This window comes from Heterostelium album (assembly GCF_000004825.1).
Source record: "Heterostelium album PN500 unplaced genomic scaffold PPL_scaffold6, whole genome shotgun sequence".
In the NCBI taxonomy this organism is placed as follows: domain Eukaryota; phylum Evosea; class Eumycetozoa; order Acytosteliales; family Acytosteliaceae; genus Heterostelium; species Heterostelium album.
The window spans coordinates 845,320-869,514 of record NW_008805068.1 but is presented as its reverse complement, the minus strand read 5'-3'; the positions used below and the strand labels follow the sequence as shown (position 1 = coordinate 869,514).

General features: G+C 31.7%; 10 protein-coding genes across 10 annotated transcripts; 6 read left to right on the top strand and 4 right to left on the bottom strand.

The window, feature by feature from the left end:
- Positions 1-46: 46 nt before the first annotated feature.
- Positions 47-1,175, bottom strand: PPL_06924 (uncharacterized protein; the record flags this gene model as incomplete). Its single annotated transcript, XM_020577774.1, has 4 exons — positions 47-646; positions 804-865; positions 939-1,073; positions 1,136-1,175. 4 exons carry the CDS (start codon positions 1,173-1,175, stop codon positions 47-49), a joined length of 837 nt encoding a protein of 278 aa, XP_020432222.1.
- Positions 1,176-1,919: 744 nt separating this feature from the next.
- PPL_06923 (uncharacterized protein) lies at positions 1,920-3,565 on the top strand (the record flags this gene model as incomplete). Its single annotated transcript, XM_020577773.1, has 2 exons — positions 1,920-2,298; positions 2,361-3,565. 2 exons carry the CDS (start codon positions 1,920-1,922, stop codon positions 3,563-3,565), a joined length of 1,584 nt encoding a protein of 527 aa, XP_020432221.1.
- Positions 3,566-3,799: 234 nt separating this feature from the next.
- On the bottom strand, positions 3,800-5,494 carry PPL_06922 (FNIP repeat-containing protein; the record flags this gene model as incomplete). The annotated part of the gene is made up of 5 exons (XM_020577772.1): positions 3,800-3,808; positions 3,859-4,979; positions 5,053-5,262; positions 5,394-5,425; positions 5,484-5,494. The coding sequence occupies 5 exons, from the start codon at positions 5,492-5,494 to the stop codon at positions 3,800-3,802; spliced, it is 1,383 nt and encodes a 460-aa protein (XP_020432220.1).
- Positions 5,495-5,627: 133 nt separating this feature from the next.
- On the top strand, positions 5,628-7,271 carry PPL_06921 (uncharacterized protein; the record flags this gene model as incomplete). The annotated part of the gene is made up of 2 exons (XM_020577771.1): positions 5,628-6,004; positions 6,605-7,271. 2 exons carry the CDS (start codon positions 5,628-5,630, stop codon positions 7,269-7,271), a joined length of 1,044 nt encoding a protein of 347 aa, XP_020432219.1.
- A 139-nt stretch (positions 7,272-7,410) lies between these two features.
- On the bottom strand, positions 7,411-8,558 carry PPL_06920 (uncharacterized protein; the record flags this gene model as incomplete). The annotated part of the gene is made up of 4 exons (XM_020577770.1): positions 7,411-8,072; positions 8,129-8,227; positions 8,303-8,437; positions 8,519-8,558. 4 exons carry the CDS (start codon positions 8,556-8,558, stop codon positions 7,411-7,413), a joined length of 936 nt encoding a protein of 311 aa, XP_020432218.1.
- Positions 8,559-10,012: 1,454 nt separating this feature from the next.
- On the top strand, positions 10,013-12,244 carry PPL_06919 (uncharacterized protein; the record flags this gene model as incomplete). The annotated part of the gene is made up of 1 exon (XM_020577769.1): positions 10,013-12,244. One exon carries the CDS (start codon positions 10,013-10,015, stop codon positions 12,242-12,244), a length of 2,232 nt encoding a protein of 743 aa, XP_020432217.1.
- Positions 12,245-12,390: 146 nt separating this feature from the next.
- Positions 12,391-13,244, bottom strand: PPL_06918 (uncharacterized protein; the record flags this gene model as incomplete). Its single annotated transcript, XM_020577768.1, has 3 exons — positions 12,391-12,612; positions 12,671-12,800; positions 12,868-13,244. The coding sequence occupies 3 exons, from the start codon at positions 13,242-13,244 to the stop codon at positions 12,391-12,393; spliced, it is 729 nt and encodes a 242-aa protein (XP_020432216.1).
- Positions 13,245-13,332: 88 nt separating this feature from the next.
- Positions 13,333-20,241, top strand: PPL_06917 (leucine-rich repeat-containing protein; the record flags this gene model as incomplete). Its single annotated transcript, XM_020577767.1, has 6 exons — positions 13,333-13,341; positions 14,223-15,108; positions 15,201-15,322; positions 15,397-15,663; positions 15,751-17,943; positions 18,010-20,241. 6 exons carry the CDS (start codon positions 13,333-13,335, stop codon positions 20,239-20,241), a joined length of 5,709 nt encoding a protein of 1,902 aa, XP_020432215.1.
- Positions 20,242-20,511: 270 nt separating this feature from the next.
- On the top strand, positions 20,512-20,751 carry PPL_06916 (hssA/2C/7E family protein; the record flags this gene model as incomplete). The annotated part of the gene is made up of 1 exon (XM_020577766.1): positions 20,512-20,751. One exon carries the CDS (start codon positions 20,512-20,514, stop codon positions 20,749-20,751), a length of 240 nt encoding a protein of 79 aa, XP_020432214.1.
- Positions 20,752-21,155: 404 nt separating this feature from the next.
- On the top strand, positions 21,156-23,802 carry rcaA (ATP-dependent metallopeptidase FtsH/Yme1/Tma family protein; the record flags this gene model as incomplete). The annotated part of the gene is made up of 2 exons (XM_020577765.1): positions 21,156-21,750; positions 21,836-23,802. 2 exons carry the CDS (start codon positions 21,156-21,158, stop codon positions 23,800-23,802), a joined length of 2,562 nt encoding a protein of 853 aa, XP_020432213.1.
- Between the last annotated feature and the right edge of the window lie 393 nt (positions 23,803-24,195).

Genomic DNA, 24,195 nt, shown 5'->3' with positions numbered 1-24,195 from the left:
CAAATAGATTAATAATATAATTTCCAACACATCTTTGTTAAGTATTCTACATTATTGAACAAGGACCTGATCCACCTTTCTCAATGATAACAGGAGGTTTGTTCAATGCTTCAGTGGTCAGTCTCATTTGTTCTTGCATATTTCTTTGAAACTCGGCAGTCTGTTCCATCTGTTTCTGATTCATATCCAAAATTTGATTCATCATTCTTGCAGTACTCTCTTTACTCTCTAATCTTTGCTGCGTTAAATCAGCTTCCAATTTCAGAGTTTTCTCACCCAACTTCTTGTTGTTCTCTTTCTCCAATTCGATTTGCTTGGTTAGCTTGATCATAAGTAGTTCCATCTCTTTCACTTTCTTGTCATAATCCTTGACTTCAACAGTTGTAACATCTTTTTGTTCAATAAAGTTTCTTGGTAAAGATTCAAGGAAACAGTTTAGAGAATCCAATGTTTCTTTATCTTCAACCAAAACATTATCTTCATCGTACAGCTCGGACATGTGTTTGACAATGAGAGTTCTCAGCGGTTGTTTCTCTACCATTTGAATACAAGCTTGAAGATTGGCAGGTGAACTCAACAAATGTTGATGTACTTGTTTGGTTACTTTGTTGATAATTAAACCATATTCAAATTCAACAGTAATTGACTTTAAAATACTATTTAATGTTTCAACATCTTGAAGTCGCACTCTACCTGACTCTAAAGTAACTACAAACACAATAACATAATTGCCATTCTTTAACAGTTTCAATTTGTTAATAAACATTCAGGATAATCAATATTTTCATAATAATATTAAGTACCTTTTTAAGTGATGATTCGATTTGTTTGGCAGCTTCATTTCTCTTTATTGGATCTGCTAAACCTGGAGGAATAATATTAATTAGATTAGTTTTTTTAATAATTTTTTAATATATAATATATTTTTAAATACATACCTGGAGAATCAATAATAAGATTGTTTCCATCTTGATGAGATTCTGAAAAAGTTGTCAATCCAGTTCCTACACTCACACCAGATTTAAATACTGTTTTCCTCAATTTAGCATTACAGAGTGTACTTTTTCCACTGCCTTTGTAAATAAATTAATTTCTAAAAATAGTTTATTTGGTTTGAATAAAATGTAATAAATACCTGGGTTACCATAGAAAGAAAAAATAGTTCCAAAAGTCATGATAATGCTTATGATGTATTTATAAAATGTGTATAATTAGTTTACAAATGTGAATAGTCTTGGTAAATGAATATATGGTATGTTGTGGTGAACATCTTGATATTTATATGCGGCACTGAAATTAAAAATCAAAGTTTATCCTAAAATAAACTTTGATTTTTAAGTTTATTTTATAAAAAAACATTAGAATTTGCTAAATATGAATAAAAATTTTAAGTTTTTTTTTTACTGTGCGGATAGCGTGCGTGGTTTGTTTGAGTGTGGAGCATATGATTTAAAGTTTGAATGATGAGTCTTGAAAATATATTCAAGTCAACTTAAATCTTCGTTTTACAGAGCTTCGCCTCTGTTTGCTTTGTAGCTTGCGGATCTACAGCTGACGATATTGTAGAGCCACTGAGAACTTTCTCCTTCATAAGTTCAACCAACTAACTTCACATTAGCTAGTTGTAACAGCTCTTAGAAGTTGTTGGCTACGTTTGCAGTTGATTCATTAGGTATAAAATTTCAAAATTAATGATTTAGTTAAATGTTATCTATCAAATAAACAAAACTTATCACAATTATAGAAAAGTTATCTTTTAAATATACTTTAATATCTTAAAGAATTACTTCAGAAATAATAAAAAAAAAAAAACTAAAAATCTTAGATATTTATAATAAAATTTTTTTTTTACTAAAACATAACAGGTACGTTTTATAAAACAAGCAAGAAGTGAAAATATCTATCATTTGAAAGTAAAAATGTCTCATTCAGATAACAAGATAGCTACAGATAATTATCAATTTATAAATCTATCATTTCTATTATTAAATAAAATAATAAACAATCTAGATCAAATCTTAGATATAATCAGTTTCAGTTTAGTTTGTAAAAGATGGTTTGATAATAGAGATAAATATCTTTGTTTCAACAATGAAACATTAATGAATTCAAGAGATATAAAAGTTGACAAACACTTTACATTGAATTCATACAAAGAGTTATTTCAGCGATCATTTGATCAAAATATAAATAGGAAACATCTTTTAGTACTTATTACACCGGATGATGAAATACTAGATTACATTCGTTTTCTTAAGCAGAGTAAACCATATACAGTTGAGATTGTTCAAACTAATGGTATGTTTATCTACTCTATAACCATATTACATCCATTTATTAATTAATATCAATTAATTTAGAGCTCAATGATGAGATTATTCAAAGGAAATGTTATGCCAATGTAAATAATCTGTCTTTGGCAAACTTTAGTAGATTTAGAAACAACATTAAACTTCCATCGAATATCAAAGAAATCATCTCCATTTTCGAGTTTAACGAATCGTTCTTGCCATTGGAATTGGAGTCTTTACAGTGTAGCATCAATAATACAATCAACATATCATTATTACCACGAACACTAAAAGTACTGAAGATATCTGGATATGGAACAAGAGGAATTGATGTCAGATCACTTCCACCCAACCTTGAAGAGTTTGAATCTTGCGTAGTTGGACTCTTTGATAAGACAATTACCGGAAACGATACACATCAGATGCCATCAACTCTAAAGAGAGTTTCATTATTATCCGACGATTTACCAAGTATAAAACGTCTGACATCGATACACACACTTCTAATTAATGTCTCTATTACCGGATTTATTAGAATCGGTGATATTCCAGAGAGTGTCACTGATTTATCATTGACCAATTATAGTATGCCATTAAACATCTGCAGAGAAATGTTACCTTCCAACATCAAACATATCAGTATCATTGGTAAATTCTCATTTAGAGCTCAGATATCATCAGATTATAGATATACATTCTCAACACTTCAACATTTAGAAACATTGGATCTATCTAGGGTTTCATTGAGCAATAATGATAAAATTGGACCACTTCCAACAAGTTTAATCAATATCTCACTTCCTTCAACTCCCAATTTCAAATACGATGAACTCATAAGCAGTTGTAATCAATTACCAAATTTAAAGTTTGTCGATTATGGTTCGTTCAATAATGATAATGACCAACGATTAAACAACACATCGATCAAATCAATCAAATTGAATCGATCAACGAAATTAACAGATCAGTCAATACCTACATCAGTGGAAATCATAGATTTCAATGATTATCGATTAAAAGTAGAACAAAATATTTGGCCACCTTCAATATCATCGATATCAATCGACACTGCATTCATAGATGCCAATGATAACCTGATGAACATTCCATCAAGCATTAAAAACATTACAATCACCAATGAACAATTTACATTTAACATCAGAAGATTAGATCAACAATTCATATTATTATTTGGAAATAATTTATTGAATATCAACTCTGCAATTCTGAATATTAATTGTTTAACAAATTATTTAAAAAAATACAATAAATAAAGAACTAGATTCAATATTTTTTTACAAAATTATTATTAAGATTTTATTTAAATCTGTACTTTTGAATATATTGTTTACTTGTAGTTGTATTAATTTGGGTATTAAGGTTGTCCAGAAAGATAATTAATGAATAGAGATGAAATACTGGATACAATTGCAGCATTGAATTTGTCACTGGATTGACCGAAAATGAGATAAAAATTATCATAAATCTTTCGAACAGAGAGATCTACTCTATTTTTGCTTGTAAAACAAAAGTTGGTTACTGATTGAAGCGTGTCAAACCTTAATACATGTTGGACCATTACAAAAGGAATTGTCAGTGATTTTGCAGAGTTTGGAAGTAAGAAACTTGATAATGGTTTATCGCTTATAAAGTTTAGTATCTCGACTTCTTCAACAGAGTCTGGAATTTTGAAATCCATTTGATCGATGGGTTCGTTGTTTTGAAAAATGACTTTCTTCACTGACGATGGAATCACCTTTGCAACAATATTTTTCAAAGCAAAATATCCAATATTTAATGTTTCCACACCAAATGGAATATCTCTCATAAATGATGCATGTTTGTAAAATTGTAGTTTCAACTCCTTGATCTTTAGATTGTCAAGTGATTCATTTTTGGCTCCATTTACGCATAGTCTTTCGAAATTGTAACGTGATCGATCTTTGAATATTTCATCAATATCATATTCGGTATGATGTATATCGAGATATCTGATTGAAGGAGATATCGATGAGGTGAGAATACATGAAGTAGAAATATTTAAGTTTGTAAGAGAAACTGGTAGATCTGCCAAGTTTACTGAGATACCTAGAGAATAGCTATCACTTTGAGAGAGTCTTAGCGTTGTGAGATTGTCAAGTGATTTAATGAATGGCATCCATGATAAAGGAGACTCCAAAGTGCAAAGTGATTTTGGTAACACTCCATCTGATATCGCACTGTTACCATAGCATTTAAGAACCCTAAGATTTGGAGGAAGACTACCAACTTGGAGTGTTTCACTAAAATCTAATCCCAATTCTAAAAATGTTAGAGATGCTGGTAATACATTAGGTTCAATTGGTTGATTGAAGCATTCTCCAAATTTCAGTTTCTTTAATGTATTTGAAAGTACACCTGGTTCTATAGCTTGATTAAAACTGGAATACCATTTGAATTTAAGTTTCTTTAAATTTGGTGGAAGATAACCTGCGAACAACTCTTCATCTAAATCATCATTAAATGTTATCGATGTCAAATTCACAGGTAATACTCTTGATAAGCTTGTAATTCCTTTTAGAGTGGACACATTTGAATTGGATACCACTCGATAGATTTCCTTTAAATATTTATTATTATATTGTTCGCATATATTAACTTTAGTGATATTTGGTTTCAATCTATTTATTTTTACTTCAGGACTGCTATCTATTTAAAAATAATGATCATATAGAGTTAAATTATTTAAGTTTTTTTGTGTATACTTTTATTAACAACTTACATGGATTTACTGAATAGTCTGTTTGATAAAAATATCTACCATATGTCAGTGTACAATTACTCTTTTGATTGAGTGATTCCAGTATTGATGTTTGATATGATTTTAATGTAAATAAACACTTTATATTATATATCGGTGGTTCTTGTGGGTCTGAATCAATACAAGTGTGATCATCACCAATATCTTGACAAAGATTGATATTTAAAGAATCTGTATTAAAAAATAGATATTTATCTCTTTCACTGAACAATCTTTTACAAACTAAACTGCAGCATATTCTATCTATGTTATCAAGATAATTAACTATCTTTGACAACAATAAATGTGATAGTTTAACAAACATTGAAGAATAATAATTATATTCAATAATATACTAATAAAATGTAAAAAAAAAAAGATCAAAACAAAATGATTTAAAATATGTTATTTGCATGGTGATCATTTTATTTGTTTGTTTTTGTGGGTATACATTATTAGAATTGATTTATTTTGATTTTTTTATTTTTAAAAATTTATTACATGTTTAATGAAAGTTTTATTTTGTTTCTTTTGATGACTTGTTTGCAAAGTAAAAGATGTGTAGTACAGATAATAAAGATAAACAGCAATTCATAAATCTACCATTTATATTATTAAATAAAATAATAAACAATTTAGATGAAAGTATAGATAGAATCAGTTTCAGTTTAGTTTGTAAAAGATGGTTTGATAATCGTAATAAATATCTTTGTTTCAACAATGAAACATTTATGAGTTCAAGTTCTTTCGATATTTATAAAAACTTTACATTGAATTCATATAAAGAGTTATTTCAACTATCAATCAATCAAAGTATAAATAAAAAACATCTTGTACTTATTGTTGAGAAAGATGAAATACAAGAGTACATTGTTTTTCTGAAGCTTTTTAAAATTAGACCAAATTCAGTCGAGATTGTTCAAACTAGTGGTATGTAGATAATTAAAAACATAGTCATATTAAAAAGTTATTAATTTATATCAATTAATTTAGAGATTAATGATGAACTTATTCAGATGATAAGTAAATCCAATGCAAATTCGTTATGTTTGGCAAACTATTGTGATTTTCAAAACAACATTAAACTTCCATCGAATATCAAAGAAATAATCTCTATTTTCCAGTTTAACGAATCGTTCTTGCCATTGGAATTGGAATCTTTAGATTGTAGCGTCAATAATCCAATCAATGTATCGTTATTACCACGAACACTAAAAGTTCTGGAGATTTATGGATATGGATGTAGAGGAATTGAAGTCGGATCACTCCCACCCAACCTTGAAGAGTTTGATTACAACGCCATGGGGATCTTTAACATATTTATCGGCAACGATACACATCAGATGCCATCAACTCTAAAGAGAGTTTCAATACACACCAACGATTTACCAAGAATAAAACATCTGACATCGATACACACACTTCGAATTACTGTCTCTACACTCGGCTTGGTTTTGATTAGAGTCGGTGATATTCCAGAGAGTGTCACTCATTTGACTTTGTGCAATTTTTATAAAACAATAAACATTTGTAGAGAAATGTTACCTTCCAACATCAAGCATATCAGTGTGGTTGGTAAATTCTCATTTAAAGCTCAGATATCATCGGTTTATACAAATACATTCTCAACACTTCAACATTTAGAAACATTGGATCTATCTAGGGTTTCATTGAGCAATAATGATAAAATTGGACCACTTCCAACAAGTTTAATCAGTATCTCAATTCCTGTAAACAGAAATTTTCAATTCGATGATATTATAAACAGTTGTAATCATTTACCAAATTTAAAGTTTATCGATTATGGTTCGTTCAATAATGATGGTAACCAACGATTAAACAACACATCGATCAAATCAATCAAATTGAATCGATCAACGAAATTAACAGATCAGTCAATACCTGCATCAGTGGAAATAATAGATTTCAATGATTTTCGATTAAAAGTAGAACAAAATGTTTGGCCACCTTCAATTCAATCGATATCAATCGACACTGCATTCATAGATGCCAATGATAACTTGATGAACATTCCATCAAGCATTAAAAACATTACAATCACCAATGAACAATTTACATTTAACATCAGAAGATTAGATCAACAATTCATATTATTATATGCTAATAATATATTGAATATCGACTCTGCAATTCTGAATATTAATTGTTTAACAAATTATTTAAAAAATGCAATTAAATAAAAGAGTGAATTTATTTGAACTTATTATAAGATTTATACAACTGATATATATATATACATTATCTAGACAGCATAATATGAATCTAAAAGTATTCAAATAGATTAATAATATAATTTCCAACACATCTTTGTTAAGTATTCTACATTATTGAACAAGGACCTGATCCACCTTTCTCAATGATAACAGGAGGTTTGTTCAATGCTTCAGTGGTCAGTCTCATTTGTTCTTGCATATTTCTTTGAAACTCGGCAGTCTGCTCTATCTGTTTCTGATTCATATCCAAAATTTGATTCATCATTCTTTCAGTACTCTCTTTACTCTCTAATCTTTGCTGCGTTAAATCAGCTTCCAATTTCAGAGTTTTCTCACCCAACTTCTTGTTGTTCTCTTTCTCCAATTCTATTTGCTCGGTTAACTTGGTCATAAGTAGTTCCATCTCTTTCACTTTCTTGTCATAATCCTTGACTTCAACAGTTGTAACATCTTTTTGTTCAATAAAGTTTCTTGGTAAAGATTCAAGGAAACCGTTTAGAGAATCCAATGTTTCTTTATCCTCAACCAAAACATTATCTTCATCGTACAGCTCGGACATGTGTTTGACAATGAGAGTTCTCAGCGGTTGTTTCTCTACCATTTGAATACAAGCTTGAAGATTGGCAGGTGAACTCAACAAATGTTGATGTACTTGTTTGGTTACTTTGTTGATAATTAAACCATATTCAAATTCAACAGTAATTGCCTTTAAAATACTATTTAATGTTTCAACATCTTGAAGTCGCACTCTACCTGACTCTAAAGTAACTACAAACACAATAACATAATTGCCATTCTTTAACAGTTTCAATTTGTTAATAAACCTTCAGGATAATCAATATTATCAATAATATTAAGTACCTTTTTAAGTGATGATTCGATTTGTTTGGCAGCTTCATTTCTCTTTATTGGATCTGCTAAACCTGGAGGAATAATATTAATTAGATAAGTTTTTTTTTAATATTTTTTTAATATATAATATATTTTTAAATACATACCTGGAGAATCAATGATAAGATTGTTTCCATCTTGATGTGATTCTGAAAAAGTTGTCAATCCAGTTCCTACACTCACACCAGATTTAAATACTGTTTTCCTCAATTTAGCATTACAGAGTGTACTTTTTCCACTGCCTTTAGTTTGTAATAATAAATTTGTAAATAAATTAATTTCTAAAAATAGTTTATTTCGTTTGAATACCAAATAATAAATACCTGGGTTACCATAGAAAGAAAAAATAGTTCCAAAAGTCATGATAATGTTTATTATGTATTTATAAAATGTGTATAATTTGTTTACAAATGTGAATAGTCTTGGTAAATAAATATATGGTATGTTGTGGTGAACATCTTGATATTTATATGCGGCACTGAAATTAAAAATCAAAGTTTATAAAAAAAAAAACTAAAATTTTAAAAAAAACATTATTGGAATTTGCTGTTTGTGAATAAAAATTTTAAGTTTTTTTTTGCTGATATCGTGAGTGGTTTGTTTGATGGTTTTTTTCTTTATGGTGATTGGGTTTTTGAGATTAACTGTCACATCCATGGGAGGAAGATCAACTGGTTTTGGAGCAAGTTTATTTATTGTGTTGTTGTTGTTGTTGGTGGAAATTTTCATATAGTTTTGTTACAAATTCTCCAATATTAACATCTTTATTTATTTTATGATATTCTGTAATTTGATCTTTTATATATAAAGTTTAAGACTAATGTATATAGTACTGTGAATGTGAGTGATAAGAATAATGAATGTATTGCAGACGTGCAGGTTTATTTATAGGTTGTTGTTGCGGTTGGTGGATCTATCTGGATCTGTGACTAGATATAGTATCTAAATTAATTTAAAAAAAAATATATAAATGAAATAACAGGATAGAATGATAAAAATGATACAGCAAATAACAAAAAGTGATATGATATACTTTTTTTACTACGATTCAACAAAATTTAGGTTTCAAAAAAAAAAAAAAAAAAGTATTTTACTGGCGATATTAAATTAATATGATGGAAAAAGGATAAAATAAAGAAAAAACTGCTGTGATATAATTAGTCTTATCTATTGACATATCTATAATGGTATGAGCATCTCTTATAAAAGATTCTGCATCCAAAACCAGTTGATCTTCCTCCCATGGATGTGATAGTTAATCTCAAAAACCTCTCACACTTTCCGTTGTTGTGTTTTAGTGTGGAGCATATTATTTAAAGTTTGAATGCCGAGTCTTGAAATATTTTTGTATTCAAAGTCAAAATTAATCGATTGAAATTTGCTTGACTCTAGTGATAACAATGACTACTTATTGTAATAACAATAAAAAAATAAAAAAAATGTTTAACGAAATAGGATTTATTATTAACATTTGACGAACAACGAAATAGGTTTTTGTAAATTGTTGAAGAAATAATGAAGATGTTATTCTTTTTGATGTTTAATTCTTTGTGTCTCAGTTTTGTATTACTACTATTTTATTCTTTTTATATAAATATTTATTTGCTATAATAACTCCACCTAAAAATGAAATTACAAAGAGTGCATATAAAAGATAAATATCAATTTTATATTGAATGTGTGTGTGTTTAAAAAAAAGAGATACACCATTTTTTATAAAAAAAAAAAAGTTCAATTTAATTTAATTTTTAGCATCCCATCAGTTAACTGATTCATTTAAGTTCACTTGTATTATTCATTTTTTTTATAACTTAAAAATGAATAAAGATTATAGAAAATATTTATTAAGTCGATTACTTAGTTCATCTTATTTAAAAAATATCATATTTGACAATATATCTTTAATACATAATCAGTTATCGTTAGACGTTGTAATAGGAGGAGAGTTTGAGAAGAGATGTTCATTGCTAGAGATGCTAAGATATGGTAGATCCGATCTATTCTTGGATTACTTTCCGTGCGTTGAACAACCTATGCTCGATGGTGTCACCGAAGGTAGTCTCAACAAGATGTTCTTGTTCGCTTTGAATCTCGGTAACTACAGAGTATTAAAGTTCCTTTTCAACAAATACAAAGAAGAGTACAATCGACAATTTTCAGGAAGATGTCAGTCTTCGATTAGTATCTTGGATTGGGGAGTGATCACACCGAATGCCGTGAAACGATTTGCAATTGAATCGAGCAATACTCTGTTTGACCTATTCATTAGTCTCTTGGATAAACCAATTCCCCAATCCATCGTCTATGAATTACTCGAAGGATTACTTGTATCAAAGAGACTTGATCGTATAGAAATAGTAAAGAAACATTACAACAGTCAATACCTTCAATTCATATTCGAACACTATTATAATGATATTTGTAAATTTATAAATAATAGCAAAGATAACAATAATAACGATAATAATAATAATAACAATAGAAATGTCAACCGTTTGGATAATTATATTCGTTGGTTTGGCGATTTGAAAAACGATTCAATATACAGAGTGAGTGTTGAACATGGATGGAGTTACCACTTGACTTCTGCCTTGGCGATTGGAGATCTAGTCATCTTGGAACCTCTTCTCGGCATGTTAAGAGATAGACCAGAATTGTTCACACAAACACGTTTTTCTGAGGCAGCTGCTCATGGTAGTGTGGTTATCGAGAGATTGCTACTTGTTAATCCCGAGATATTTAAGAATCGACTGGTTTACCTAAAGGCAATACAACTCGACCGATTGGATTCATACATCTACCTTGTTCAAAACAATATTACTCACGGTGAAATCGATAACAATCTTAGATTTTCACTTTCTCAAGGCACATCACTTGGAATTGTACATTTCATTTTGGACAATAACGACTTTTCAAATCTTACAACAACAATTTATTTTTTTTCAAACATCCATCGTGATATCATTAGCCAAGTTTTAATAGAGAAGCTTATCTCTAAAGGACTTAAAATGAGCAGAATGGAATTATTTCAATCAGTAATTTCATCAATGAATATTAAATTATTGGATTACATTGAAAAATTAGATCAATTTCCGAATGTTATTGGAAATATTAATTATAATGAACTGTTGGTCTATTGTTATAGAGCAGGTAATCTGTATGCAGCACAAAGATACCTTCAGTTTGTTAATCCTGAAACTCCATTCATGCCATCACACGAATATAATATGAAGAGCAAACCTTCAGAATCTCAACTTCAAATTATCGATGGACATAATATACACTTGGAAATCTTTAGACTTATCGTAGAATCAAATATTGCGATCTCATTGGCATTGGATAAACTAATGATAGAAACCAGTTTAAAATATGACTACAGATATAACTTTCGACTCGATTATATTCATCCAAACAGTATTACCTTTATTAAAGAGGTAATAACTATCCTAATAAGGAATAGAGTGTTGCCAATAGATCAACTACTTCAACTGGTCAACCAATGCACGATTTTGGAACTCCCTCTCGAAATATTCATTTTATTATTTTCAACACAACCTGACATTAATCATACCATTGGACATTGGGCACTTTCATTCAGTAGATTAGTTCGATATGGTAGATTAGACGTAGCTGAGTATCTTTACAATAGAAACAAAGATTTTATAAAACACTTTGAAATGTTTGTTGTTATAAAGCGTAGTGCTCATTGGTTATCATCGATCATAAAGTTGAAACCAATGTCAATCGATTACCAGGCCATTGTCAATGGATTCTTGAATTTCGGTGACTCTCAGATCGTGGTCTTTTATCAAATCATGGAACATCTCTTGGCCACCGTATATCATAGAGGCTTTCCAACAGAAAAGATAAACAATATCACCAACCTAACAACTAATAATCAATATAAAACAATCCTCTATGCAATCGAAAAGAATCTATTTCATGAAGAAAAGTTAAAATCTATATATTTAATTGCTAGAATGTATGGACATATACATATTATCAAAAAATTGAAAGATATAGTTAAATGCTCAAAGCACATTGGGTAAGTTTAAGGATAAGAAAAATTAAAATAGAATTTTTCCTTTTGTAAATTTGTAATTTTCGAAAAAAAAAACATTTTTTTATTTGTTTCAAACATGATTGATTTTGAATCCTTTAAAGTAAAGGTTGTTATAGTAATTTGATTCGAACTCTATGCTTTAGTGGATCTTCCATCTACGTTGAACATCCATTTCTTTTCTTCCTCAGTAGGTGGCTTTGGTGGGTTCTGCTTTTGATCTTCTTCCACAGCTGATATAACCTTGTCAACTGATGGAATTTGACGAACTCTATCAATATAAGAATAAACATTGGGGAATTCCTCATGCTTCAATTCAGGAATTAATTTAATGTATTTTGCCCATGGATAAATTGCCTATTTTTAAATTAATAAATGAATAAAAAGAAGAAAATAATATTTTTAATATTCATACCATATCAGCAATAGTATAAGTATCACCAACAACAAACTTGTTACTAGCCAATTGTTTTTCTAAAACCAAGAAGAGTCTAGTTGTTTCGTTAAGGAATCTTTGAATAGCATACTCATGCTTTTCTCCAGCGCTAAAATATTAAACAATTAATTTTTACAAATAATTTTTTAAATTACAAAAAAAACATTTATACTTACTAATGAGAGAAGTGATAGAATTGACCGAAATTAGGTCCCAATCCTGCCATTTGCCAAAATACCCAATTCATAACTTCAGTATGACCTTTGAGATCTGTATTTTGATTTGGAAGGTATTTTCCATTTCCATAACGAGTTGCCAAGTATTGCAAAATGTTACCTGATTCAAAGATGGAAACACCTACTGAGTGATCAACTAAGGCTGGTAATTTACTGTTTGGATTGAGCTTTTTGAAAGTTTCAGTATATTGTTCTCCAGCTCTGATGTTGACTTTATGAAATATAAATGGAATATTCATTTCTTCAAGAGCAAGAGTAATCTTGTGGACATTTGGTGATCCAGTTCCATAGAGTTCAATGCTTGGTGTAGATTCCATGATTAATATAAAAATTTAATTTTATTTTGGTTAATATTTAAATTGTTTTGTATTTATTATTTTCCAAAACTAGAGCTATTTATATTAAATGGATTATGTAGTTCCAAAAAAAATATTTTGGTGGTTGAATAAAAAAAAAAAAGGTGGTAAATTTCAAAGTGGGGTCTAAAATAGACAAGAACATTTTTTGGTATTACTCAATCAAACAAGTCTTCATCGAATCAGCTTCTCGAAGCTTTTTGATTTAATTAAACTATTAGCAAATGCTTTGTGAATTGGTATATAACTTAATTGGGTGATCAGATTTTTGAAATTACATTTATTTAGTATAATCATTATGATTTCAAAAGGAATCGATAAAACATCAGAATAATTTTAAATTAATTTGAAGTGACACTTCTTCCTGAACAAATTTAGATTTGATTCTCTCTAGTTATTATTTTTATTTTTATAATAACAGACACCAAATTGTTTTTTTTAAAAAACCAATTAAAAAATGTAAATAATAATGATATCAACAAAAATCAGAAAGAAGCAAAAAATGTGAGGAATCTTTATTTTTGTCTGACTACTAAAATTAATAATAATAATGGGGGAATTGTTCGACTTGCAGATTATTTAGCAGAGAAATATCTTTTTGAATTTCATCTAAATTTCAAATTTAGGAAGAATAAAGAATACTTGAAAAACAACTATTTTTTTGTTCACAAAACAAAGATACTGATGTTTTAGTTTAAAATAGAATATATATTTTGTACAAAACAAACAAAGATACAAATAAAATACAGTAATAAATTATTTACTTTGAAAACCCATTGTTAACCCATTAATGGGTTTGATTTGATTTGACATCGATCCAAAGTGTGTGCAAAAAAAAAAAAAAAAAAAAAAAAAAACAAATAAATCTTATTTTTTTTTCATTGATTTTTATTTTAATTAATTTTATACCATCGATTATTATATTAATATATTTTTTAGATTAATGATATGTATTCATTTAATAAATCAAAGGTCTATGACTTTGATATCTATTCATACTTTAACGATTACAATGAAATTTCACAACAACAATACAATGCAAATCGTTTGAAAAATAAGCTAAACGGTGAACAAAAACCAACACCTACAACCATCATTAATAATAGTAATAATATAAATAATATAAACAATATTACAAGTGTTATTAATAAAATATCAATAAATAATCATAAAGAAGAGAAAGAAGATGAACAAGAATATGATGATGATGAAGTTGAAGTTGGAGATGAGGATGAAGTGGAAGATTATGAAACATCAGAAGAATCAGACGATGATGATGATGATTATGAATTGATAAATGATTCATCCGATGATTCAAATAAAGATTTAGATGAGAATAATCAAATAATATTAAAGAATAAAAAACAAATAAAGAAGAATAAAAAGTCTTTATTTAAGAAACCTATAGATTTTGGTTGTTATACAAATACAAATATAAATACAAATATTAATGGAAAGAGTAATAGTAATAATGTAAATAGTAATAATAATAATAATATATCATATGTAAATAATAATAGCAATAATATATCTTATGTAAATAACAATAGTAATAATAATAATAATCATTTTAATAACGAAAAGAATAAAGATAATTATATATCATCATATGCATTAAGTGATACCGATGTATCGATCGATGGCTCTGATTTAATAGATAATTATGTGCAGGAGGATTCGAATGCTACCAACAGGAATCTACATAGTGCATCACCTTTTAAACCTATACCTGTTGGTAGTAACAACTCAATTCACAGCGGTAATGGTGCTTCCAGTGCTGGTTCCATTCACATTCAATCACAACTACATAGATATACTTCTGTTGGTAAGCATTTAAAAAGAGAATAAATAGAAATGAATTAGATTGATTATCAATCAGTATTAACATATCATTCAATCTCTTATTATTATTATTAGTAACTAAACAAATGAATTGGAATGATGAATTTCAAACACTGTTGGCAATGGAAGATACCGAATTAAAATTTAGAAAACTATCACACTTGGCAAGAGATTTTGTATATGCTGCAAAAATATATGTATGTACATAGATAGAAAGATAGATAGGCTAGGAATCATTTTGATTAATTATTTATTATTATTATTATTATAGGCTACAATTATTATAAATGAATTATGTTTACCTTTTGAACAAAAGAGTTTGAGACCTGTGGATATGGGTGGTTTTGCAGGTGGTTTAAAGTATTATTGTCAGGGAATTCTATTCAAATTTGCTATGGATTCAATGTTGAATGAAGATTGTTGGATGTACGGTGGACCTGTTCCAAGAGATGACTATGCTTCTAAATCTGCATCGAACGAACTTAAAGGATTGATTTCATATTATATGGCTCAAGTTAATGGTCTTCATTATCCATTGGTATGTTTAAATTTAATTTGGAATTTGAATGACTGTTTTAAATACTTACTAATGATTACTATAATTATTATTATTCTTTCATAATAGATTGCTTTAATTGATTATAAAGGATTTAGATTAATTGCATTGTCATTGTTACCAATCAATTCCGATACGATAAGATATGGATCGAGCGATAGTGGTTCGATTGTTCATGATTCCATAGTGGATTTGAGTCAGAAGATGGCGGAAGCCGGAAAGAGAATCAATTTGAAACCTCATTTGGTGGGCAGTGTCGAAGAACATTCCAAGGTGTTGCCTAGTCCAGGCGACTTGGAAGCGCATCTCGGTAATGACAACCGTTACTACGTTATCGACTTTAGTAGGACATTCCCACCGGAAGCATTGGTGAAACGTGACGATGTCAACAAACGTAGTATCTTTTACAATTTGTTACGACCAGAGTTTGTTGCCAAGTGGGAGCGTCCACTTTGTAGCGATGCTTTCACTGGCTGGCAACGACTGGACGCCGAGAAACAAGAGCACAATGCCGAGGTGGAAGATGCAACTCAACATCTACTCACTGTAATCATTCCGCAGTTGTCGCTAAAGTTGGATCGTGAATACAAAGGAACGTCATTGTTTAGTGCAAATCCAGTGGTGCCTGGCGAGGAACCATCGAATTTCGATGAAATCAAAACACAGTTTGCAACAAAGTTCCTCCCAATCATCCAGAAACGTTTCGAAGGAATTACCAATATCCAAACACACGCACAGCAACAAGTCACCGCGGAGATTAATAATACCAATCTTATGGAGAGTATAGAATCAACCAGTTCAATGGCGATCCCAGAGTTGCCAGTCAAGAAACTTACTCGTTCACTCAACACTGTCAAGAATGAAACACCTCGATATCTGCTTATGATCATAGAGGAGATGCACAGACTCGGTATCAACCTTCGACACATGGGAAGACTGCGATCGCATTCCATCTCGAATCGACTGCGTGATCTGTTGCTACTCGAGATGGCAGCACGTTCCATTAAGTGTATTATCAAAGAGGATATGAGACTAAAGATGAAAGAGGTTCATGGATTGTCAGAAGAACCATTCAAAGAGGTTGTTATCACTATATTCAATAAGGTGCTCGACTTTAAATCCGATATATGGACGAGAATCAGACAAACTATATCAAGTAAATTCTATATGGCATTCTCCTATCGTAATCCAGACAGTCCGGATCAACAGATTGAGGAATCACAAGAGGAAACATGGATGGAGAGAATCAACCCAAAGAATCTGTTTGAACGACTGCAGCTTCTCACTGGAATCACTCTGTCTCCTATTGCTCAGTATGAGTTCTCACGCGATCCGCATATGTTCCAGTTTGTCGATTCCGATATCATTGAAATCTACTCGAATGTAAAGCATATGAATATCGTGGATTATGCAGAGGGAATGGCACTATCGATGGCAGCACAAAACAAAAAGGGACGTGAACGTCTGAGGTTACTAAAGATGGCGACTTCCAAGTTCCAATCGTCACTGAAATCCAACCCGGAAAACTTTGATTGTATTTGTCAGCTTGGCAGAACATTGGTAGTCCAGGCCGACTCTATCACTTCGGTCACCGGTGGTTTTGGTAAGAATCAATATATCAAGACACTGGAGGAAGCTGCTCTAAAGTTCAAGGATGCCATACAGATATCTCCGACTTACTCACCTGCATACTATGAACTGGCACATGTCTACATCCTCATAGCGCAACACTTCCACTCCGTTCCATTCAAGTGTCAGCGATACTACAAGATGGCAGCGGATGAATTTGAAATGGCACTAAAGTATGAACATCCCGAGAAGCAGTCGGATCTCTTTGCCTCGGTGTTGGACAGTGCTCGTAATCTCTTTGATCGTGGTCTCGAAGGTTGGTCTACCTACATCATTGGAGTGACGCTGATATGTCTCGGACTGGAACGATTCAATCCCAAAGATGCATCGGTCAAACTACTACTTGGAAAGTCATACATCTACCGGCCATTCTACGATTTCGAAGAAGAGAAAGAAAGAAACAATTTCTACATTGAAGCGGCAACTAAATTCCAACAGGCACTACTACTTTCAAACTCTGTCAAATCTGAAATCCTAGAGATTGGAAGAGACATTTGGTTGAGATCAAAAGTTGGAAATAGAAAACTCTACTATCCTGCTACCTATATATTCAGGCTACTAGTAAGAGGAAAATATTTCCAAGATAACAAAGCATATTCAATGTATTTAGATTCATTATTTGAAATTATAAGAGTAAGTTTAAACTATCAAGTATTTTATAAGAATTATAAATTATTTACTTTTATTAATTTTTTATAGATTGATACAAGTTTAGAAAATCCTTTTATTATCGAATTAAAGGAATTGTTGGAATTGTTGATTAGTATTGACAATCAATATTGTAAAGATAAGATTGATTCTGCAATAACTAATCAACAACAAGAGTTGTGTGATTTCTTAAAGGTGGCATCTATATCTACGGTTGTGATGAATAGACTTAGGGAAAAGTCGGTTGGTTTGAAAAAGGTAAATTTGATGATGACTTCCATTGGAAATCAAACATTGTCATCGATTGCCGGTGTATTTCAAAGCATGGAGGATCTGAATCTTTCCAACTGTCCGTTGTTGACTGACGATGGTATATCAGAGTTTCTCACCAATCATGGTAAACCACTGACGACACTCAACCTCTCAATGACACTGATCAGCTCGAAATCAATCACCATTATTTCAAACTTTTGTCAACTCATTCATAGTCTTGATATCCAGAACTGTCCGATGGTAACCACCGAGAATCTACGTCAACTCGCTCAAATTCCAAAGTTGAAGAAGATCGATATCTCCAAGTGTAAGGTGACCAATGAGGTGGTGGCACTTTTGTTTGCACACAATATCCAGGAGCTATCGATTCGCAATGAAAATAGAATCAGCGATGAAGCACTGGTGACGTTTAGTTGCTCACAACTCCGTGTCTTGGATCTCAGTTCTTGCTCCAAGATTTCCGACCAGACGTTCATACAACTACCGCAATGCCCACAACTGGAATCACTTATTCTCGAAGCGTGTTACAATATTACTGATGCCGCAGCTCTCAACATCTCACAAAAGATGCCGTCGCTCAGAAAGATATCACTCAAGAGCTGTAAATTCATAACAGACACTGGAATTATCAATATTGTCCAACGATGTAGTAAGATCGAAGATATGAAACTGTCACGTTGCCATTCACTCTCTGATGTGGCAGTGGAAGCGATTTCCACTCAACTCTCTGGAGTGCTAGAGAGAATTGACTTGTCGATGTGTCCACAACTCTCTGTGGAATCATTGATAACACTTCTTCAACTCTGTACGAAACTGACAGCTATCAATCTATCGGAAAATCCAAAGGTGAACAATGAGATTGTCAGTATCATTAGTAACCAATTCCCAGGAGTTATACATCTAAGATTGGATTCGTGTACAAAGATTACCGACATCGATGGAACCCTGGAACTTTCAACTCCGTCACTCCAAACACTCTCCATCAAGAAATCTCAAATCAGTCACCAAAGTTTCCTGAATATAACTGCATCGCTTCTCAACCTGACATCACTCTCTGTCAAGTCGTGTCTGCAGCTGACAGACCTCTCATTCTCATCGATAGGATTCCTCACCCAACTTGAATACCTGGACATCAGTGACAACTATCGGCTGTTGGACAACTCTATGCAATCGATATGCAAATCTCTACACCGTCTGAAGCATCTGGATATCTCCCAATGTCTCAGATTATCGACCAAGGCATTCTTTATGATTGGTAAACATCTGACAAAGCTGGAAGAACTCTTGATGGTTGGCTGTGCAAGTTTGAACGACACTGCAGTACTTTACTTTGCAGAGAATCTCTTCATGTTGCGACATATCGATATTAGCGCATGTACTCTCATCACTGACAAGTCAATCTATGCACTTGCCCACAACCAACTGTACCTCGAGAAACTGTTCCTTCGTGACTGCATGAATATCACTCAATCCGCCATAGACTTTGTTCGTGACAAGTGCAATTTGTTCCGTCTGACACGTCTGTCGCTACACTCTCTACCGTTGATGGGTGAACTCAAGATGTATCCAAACGAACTGATTCTCAAACCAATTAAATACTCAGAGTCATCGGGTAATGAATGGCGACAGAAATCACAGAAACAAAACGAGAAAGCCATCGAAAATAAGATTAAACAACAGCTACGTGCACAGAAAGCCTTGGAGATGGAACAACAACATCTGCAACAAGAACAACAGCAAAAGGAACAACAGGAACTAGAGAAGAAGAAGCGCCTATTAGAATTACAGAAACAAAGAGAAGCAATGAAACCAAAGTACGAACCATTCACAAGCGTTCGTGAGTACAAAACACTTGTGAAAGGTGACCGCAAAGGTTTAGATCCACAGAACCTAGAGAAATACTTGTCACCACAGGAATTCGAAGCGGTATTTGGAATGAATCAAGAACAATATGAAAAATTATCAAAATGGAAAAAAGATGATAAGAAGAAATTATTACATTTATTTTAAATCATTTTGAAACAACAAGTCAAGTTGTTTGCTTTTTTTAATAAAAGTTCATATTGTTAAAAAAATGTAAACACAATACCTAAATAAGATAGACTGACGATTGACTAATTGAATGATAAATGAAATGATTGATATATTTAACTAAATTTAACTTTATAAATAACTATAAATTTACAATAAAATTAGCATATTATTCAATTCATTATTTAAATAATAAAGTATATTAACAAATAAATTATTACTTATAAAATTTACAGAAACAAATAAAAAATGATTTTTGGTTCAATGAAATCACTCTCCAACGGAACTATCTTGTCTTCAGTCGAGAACTCTCACAGCGTGGGAATCAATACCGGTGGTTCACAATCTTCAAACAACATTGCATGCTTTGGTAATGGTGGTTGGGATAACGACTTCAACAATGGTTGCGGTGACTTCAATAATGGTTGTGGTTCAAACAGATTCGATAGAGGTTGTGGATCCTTCAATAGATGGGGTAACAATTGTTAAACCGTGACTAGTCATCTATCCATTCAATTGTGAAAATTAATTCAAAATAATTACCACAAAATGATAACTTTGATAAAAGAATAAATAACAAATACTTTAATTATTATTATTATTAAACTACTTTAATTAATTAATTGAATATTGAATATTGAATGTGACTGTTTAATAGCTATTTTTTTCATCACCAAAATTTCATACCATGTAAAGTATGTGTCATTGAAATCAAACATCATTTTTAAAAAAATAAAAGATCATTAGAACTGAGATTCTTCGTTTTTATACATTTTTTTTTTGTCATTGATTTTTTATAATCATATTTTATTTTATTTTTTTTAATTAACTGATCAGTCAATAAAGATAGTTGTATTTTGCATTATATATATATTAGATAGATAAGAGATACAATGACTTCTTTATTAAAATATAGATCATATGTACAGAAATATTTAAATAACAACAATCATCGTTGTAATCAACAACAATCAACATTATCCACTTTAATCAAATGTTACAATAGCACCCACAGTAATAATAATAACAATAACAACAACAATAATATATATAGTAAACAACAACAACAACAACCACAATTTGTTATTAATAATAGTTTTACATCATCATTTTCACTATCTAATTTTAATAATAGATATAATCACCAACAAAACAATGATTCATTGCTAAAGAGATACTTTAGTTCACAGCAATCAAACAACGAATTACCTAAAGACGAAAAGAAGAATGAAAATGAGTCCGAAAAGAAACTAGACGATCAACCAAAGGAAAACGAAAATAAAGATAATAACAAGGAACAAGAAAATAAAGAAAAAGAAAAGGAAAAAGAGAAAGAAAAGGAGAAAGAGAAAGAGAAAGAAAAGGAGAAAGAAAAAGAAAAGGAGAAAGAAAAAGAAAAAGAAAAAGAAGAGAAAAAGAAAGAAAAAGATAGAAATGATGCTAAAGATGGTAGTGATCTCACAAGTAATTCATTGTTTAATGTCTTGAGTATGTAATCAACAACTATAGTTTATTTTAAGATCTTGTTTGACGACAATAAATGATTCTTACTTATTTTTTAATAAATGAATAGAGATTTCAGGTATTGTATCAGCTATTTTGATTGGTGCAGGATTGGCAATCAACAATCTTGGAGATAAAGGATATATAGATTATCATACATTCCGATCGGTACTGTTGCCATCGGGTACTATCTACAAGATTTTGATTCAATCGAACGTTGCCTACATCTATGTAAAGACATCGGAAGGATTGCGTGTATATAAAATCAACGTGCCAAACGTCGATGATTTCCAGAGAAAGTTGGAGCAAGATCAAGTGGATCTGGGCGTCGAGTTGGGCGACCAAATATTTGCCAGCTACGTCAAGGAGAACCGAATCGTAAAGGAGATACTAGCGGTGCTCCCCACTGTATTCTTTATCGCTGCGATCACCTATTTCTCGAGAAACCTGGGTGGAACACTCGGTAAAGGTCCTGGCGGTATCTTTGGCAAGTCGAAGGTGACTCGTGGTCAGTCGACAACCACCTTTAAGGACGTCGCCGGTATGGACGAAGCCAAAGAGGAGATCATGGAGTTTGTATCGTTCCTAAAGAATCCACAAAAGTACAAACGTCTCGGTGCCAAGATCCCAAAGGGTGCCATCTTGGTCGGTCCACCCGGTACCGGTAAGACGCTCATCGCCAAGGCGACAGCCGGTGAGTCGGGCGTTCCTTTCTTTACAATCTCGGGTTCCGACTTTATTGAGATGTTTGTTGGTGTTGGTCCATCGCGTGTTCGTGATCTCTTCAAGGAGGCACGTGAGAATGCACCGTGTATCGTCTTTATCGATGAGATTGACGCCGTTGGAAGATCTCGTTCGCGTGGTGGATTCCACAATGACGAGCGTGAAAACACTCTGAATCAGCTGTTGGTGGAGATGGATGGTTTCGGTTCGACCGAAGGTGTCGTTGTATTCGCCGGTACCAACAGACCGGATGTTCTCGACTCTGCTTTGTTGCGTCCAGGTCGTTTCGATCGTACCATCTACATTGGCGAGCCCGACATCAAGGGACGTAAAGATATCTTCATGGTGCATCTAAAGAACATCAAAATCGACGGCGACATGGAAGATCTCGCCAAAAAGTTGGCTACTCTCACCCCGGGATTCAGTGGTGCCGACATCTCCAACGTCTGTAACGAAGGTGCTTTGATTGCCGCACGTAAGAACGCATTGAAAGCGAATTTCAAGCACTTTGAGGAGGCCATCGAACGTGTGTTGGTCGGTCTCGAAAGAAAGAACCGTGTGCTCTCCAAGGATGAGAGAAATATCGTTGCACACCACGAAGCCGGACACGCCATTGTCGGTTGGTTCCTCGAGCACACCGACCCGCTGTTGAAGGTGTCGATCGTGCCAAGAGGAATGGGAACATTGGGATTCGCACAATACCAACCAAAGGACCAGTATCTCTACACTCGTGAGCAGCTAGAGGATCGTATTTGTGTGACTCTGGGTGGACGTGTCGCCGAGTCGATCATCTTTGGCCGAATTTCAACGGGTGCACAAGACGATCTCGAAAAGGTGACCAACATCGCATCGTCAAAGGTTGTTCATTTCGGAATGAATGAGCGTGTCGGTGTCATCTCGTTCAAGAAGGAGAATAGCGACATCACCGTTGAGAAACCATACAGTGAAGCGACCGCCAGAATGATGGACGAAGAGATTAGAAAGATCGTTATGAATGCTTACGATCGTACTCACAAGCTGCTTATGGAGAAGAAAGATGAACTCCTAAAGGTTGCCAACGTACTATTGGAGAAAGAGGTTCTACTTAGAGACGATCTTCGTGAACTTCTCGGTCCAAGACCTTATGGTGAACAAACAACATGGGCTGAACTTACAGGTGAAGTTGAACCAGCGAAATCAACCGCATCATCTACAATCGAATCAACAACAAACAACACATCAACCACTGAAACCAACACACCAATCGAATCTTCAACAACAAACAACGAACAACAACAAAAATCCGATAACACTGAAACAAAATCAACTCAATAAATTATAATTAAATTAAATATATATAAATTTAAATACAATATACTTTAGCAAAATTATTCTAAATATTTTAAAATCAGTAAATTTATGTATGAAATTTATGTATTAATCAAAAGATATAATTATGAATTATTTATTCTTTTATTACAAAAAGAAAGATTATTTATAAAAATAAATAAGATTGATTAAAAAAAATGAAAATAAATAAAATTTAAATAAAAGATCTAAAAATAATCATCTATTATCATATATGTTTAGTAAATTTAAATAAATAGAATATAAAAAGGTTATTTAAAGAATAAAATTCATATGACACAAATATTTACAATCTTATTATTTAAAATTTACAAAATAGGATTTTTATAGATCTAAGCAAATATCTAATATGAAAAGAAA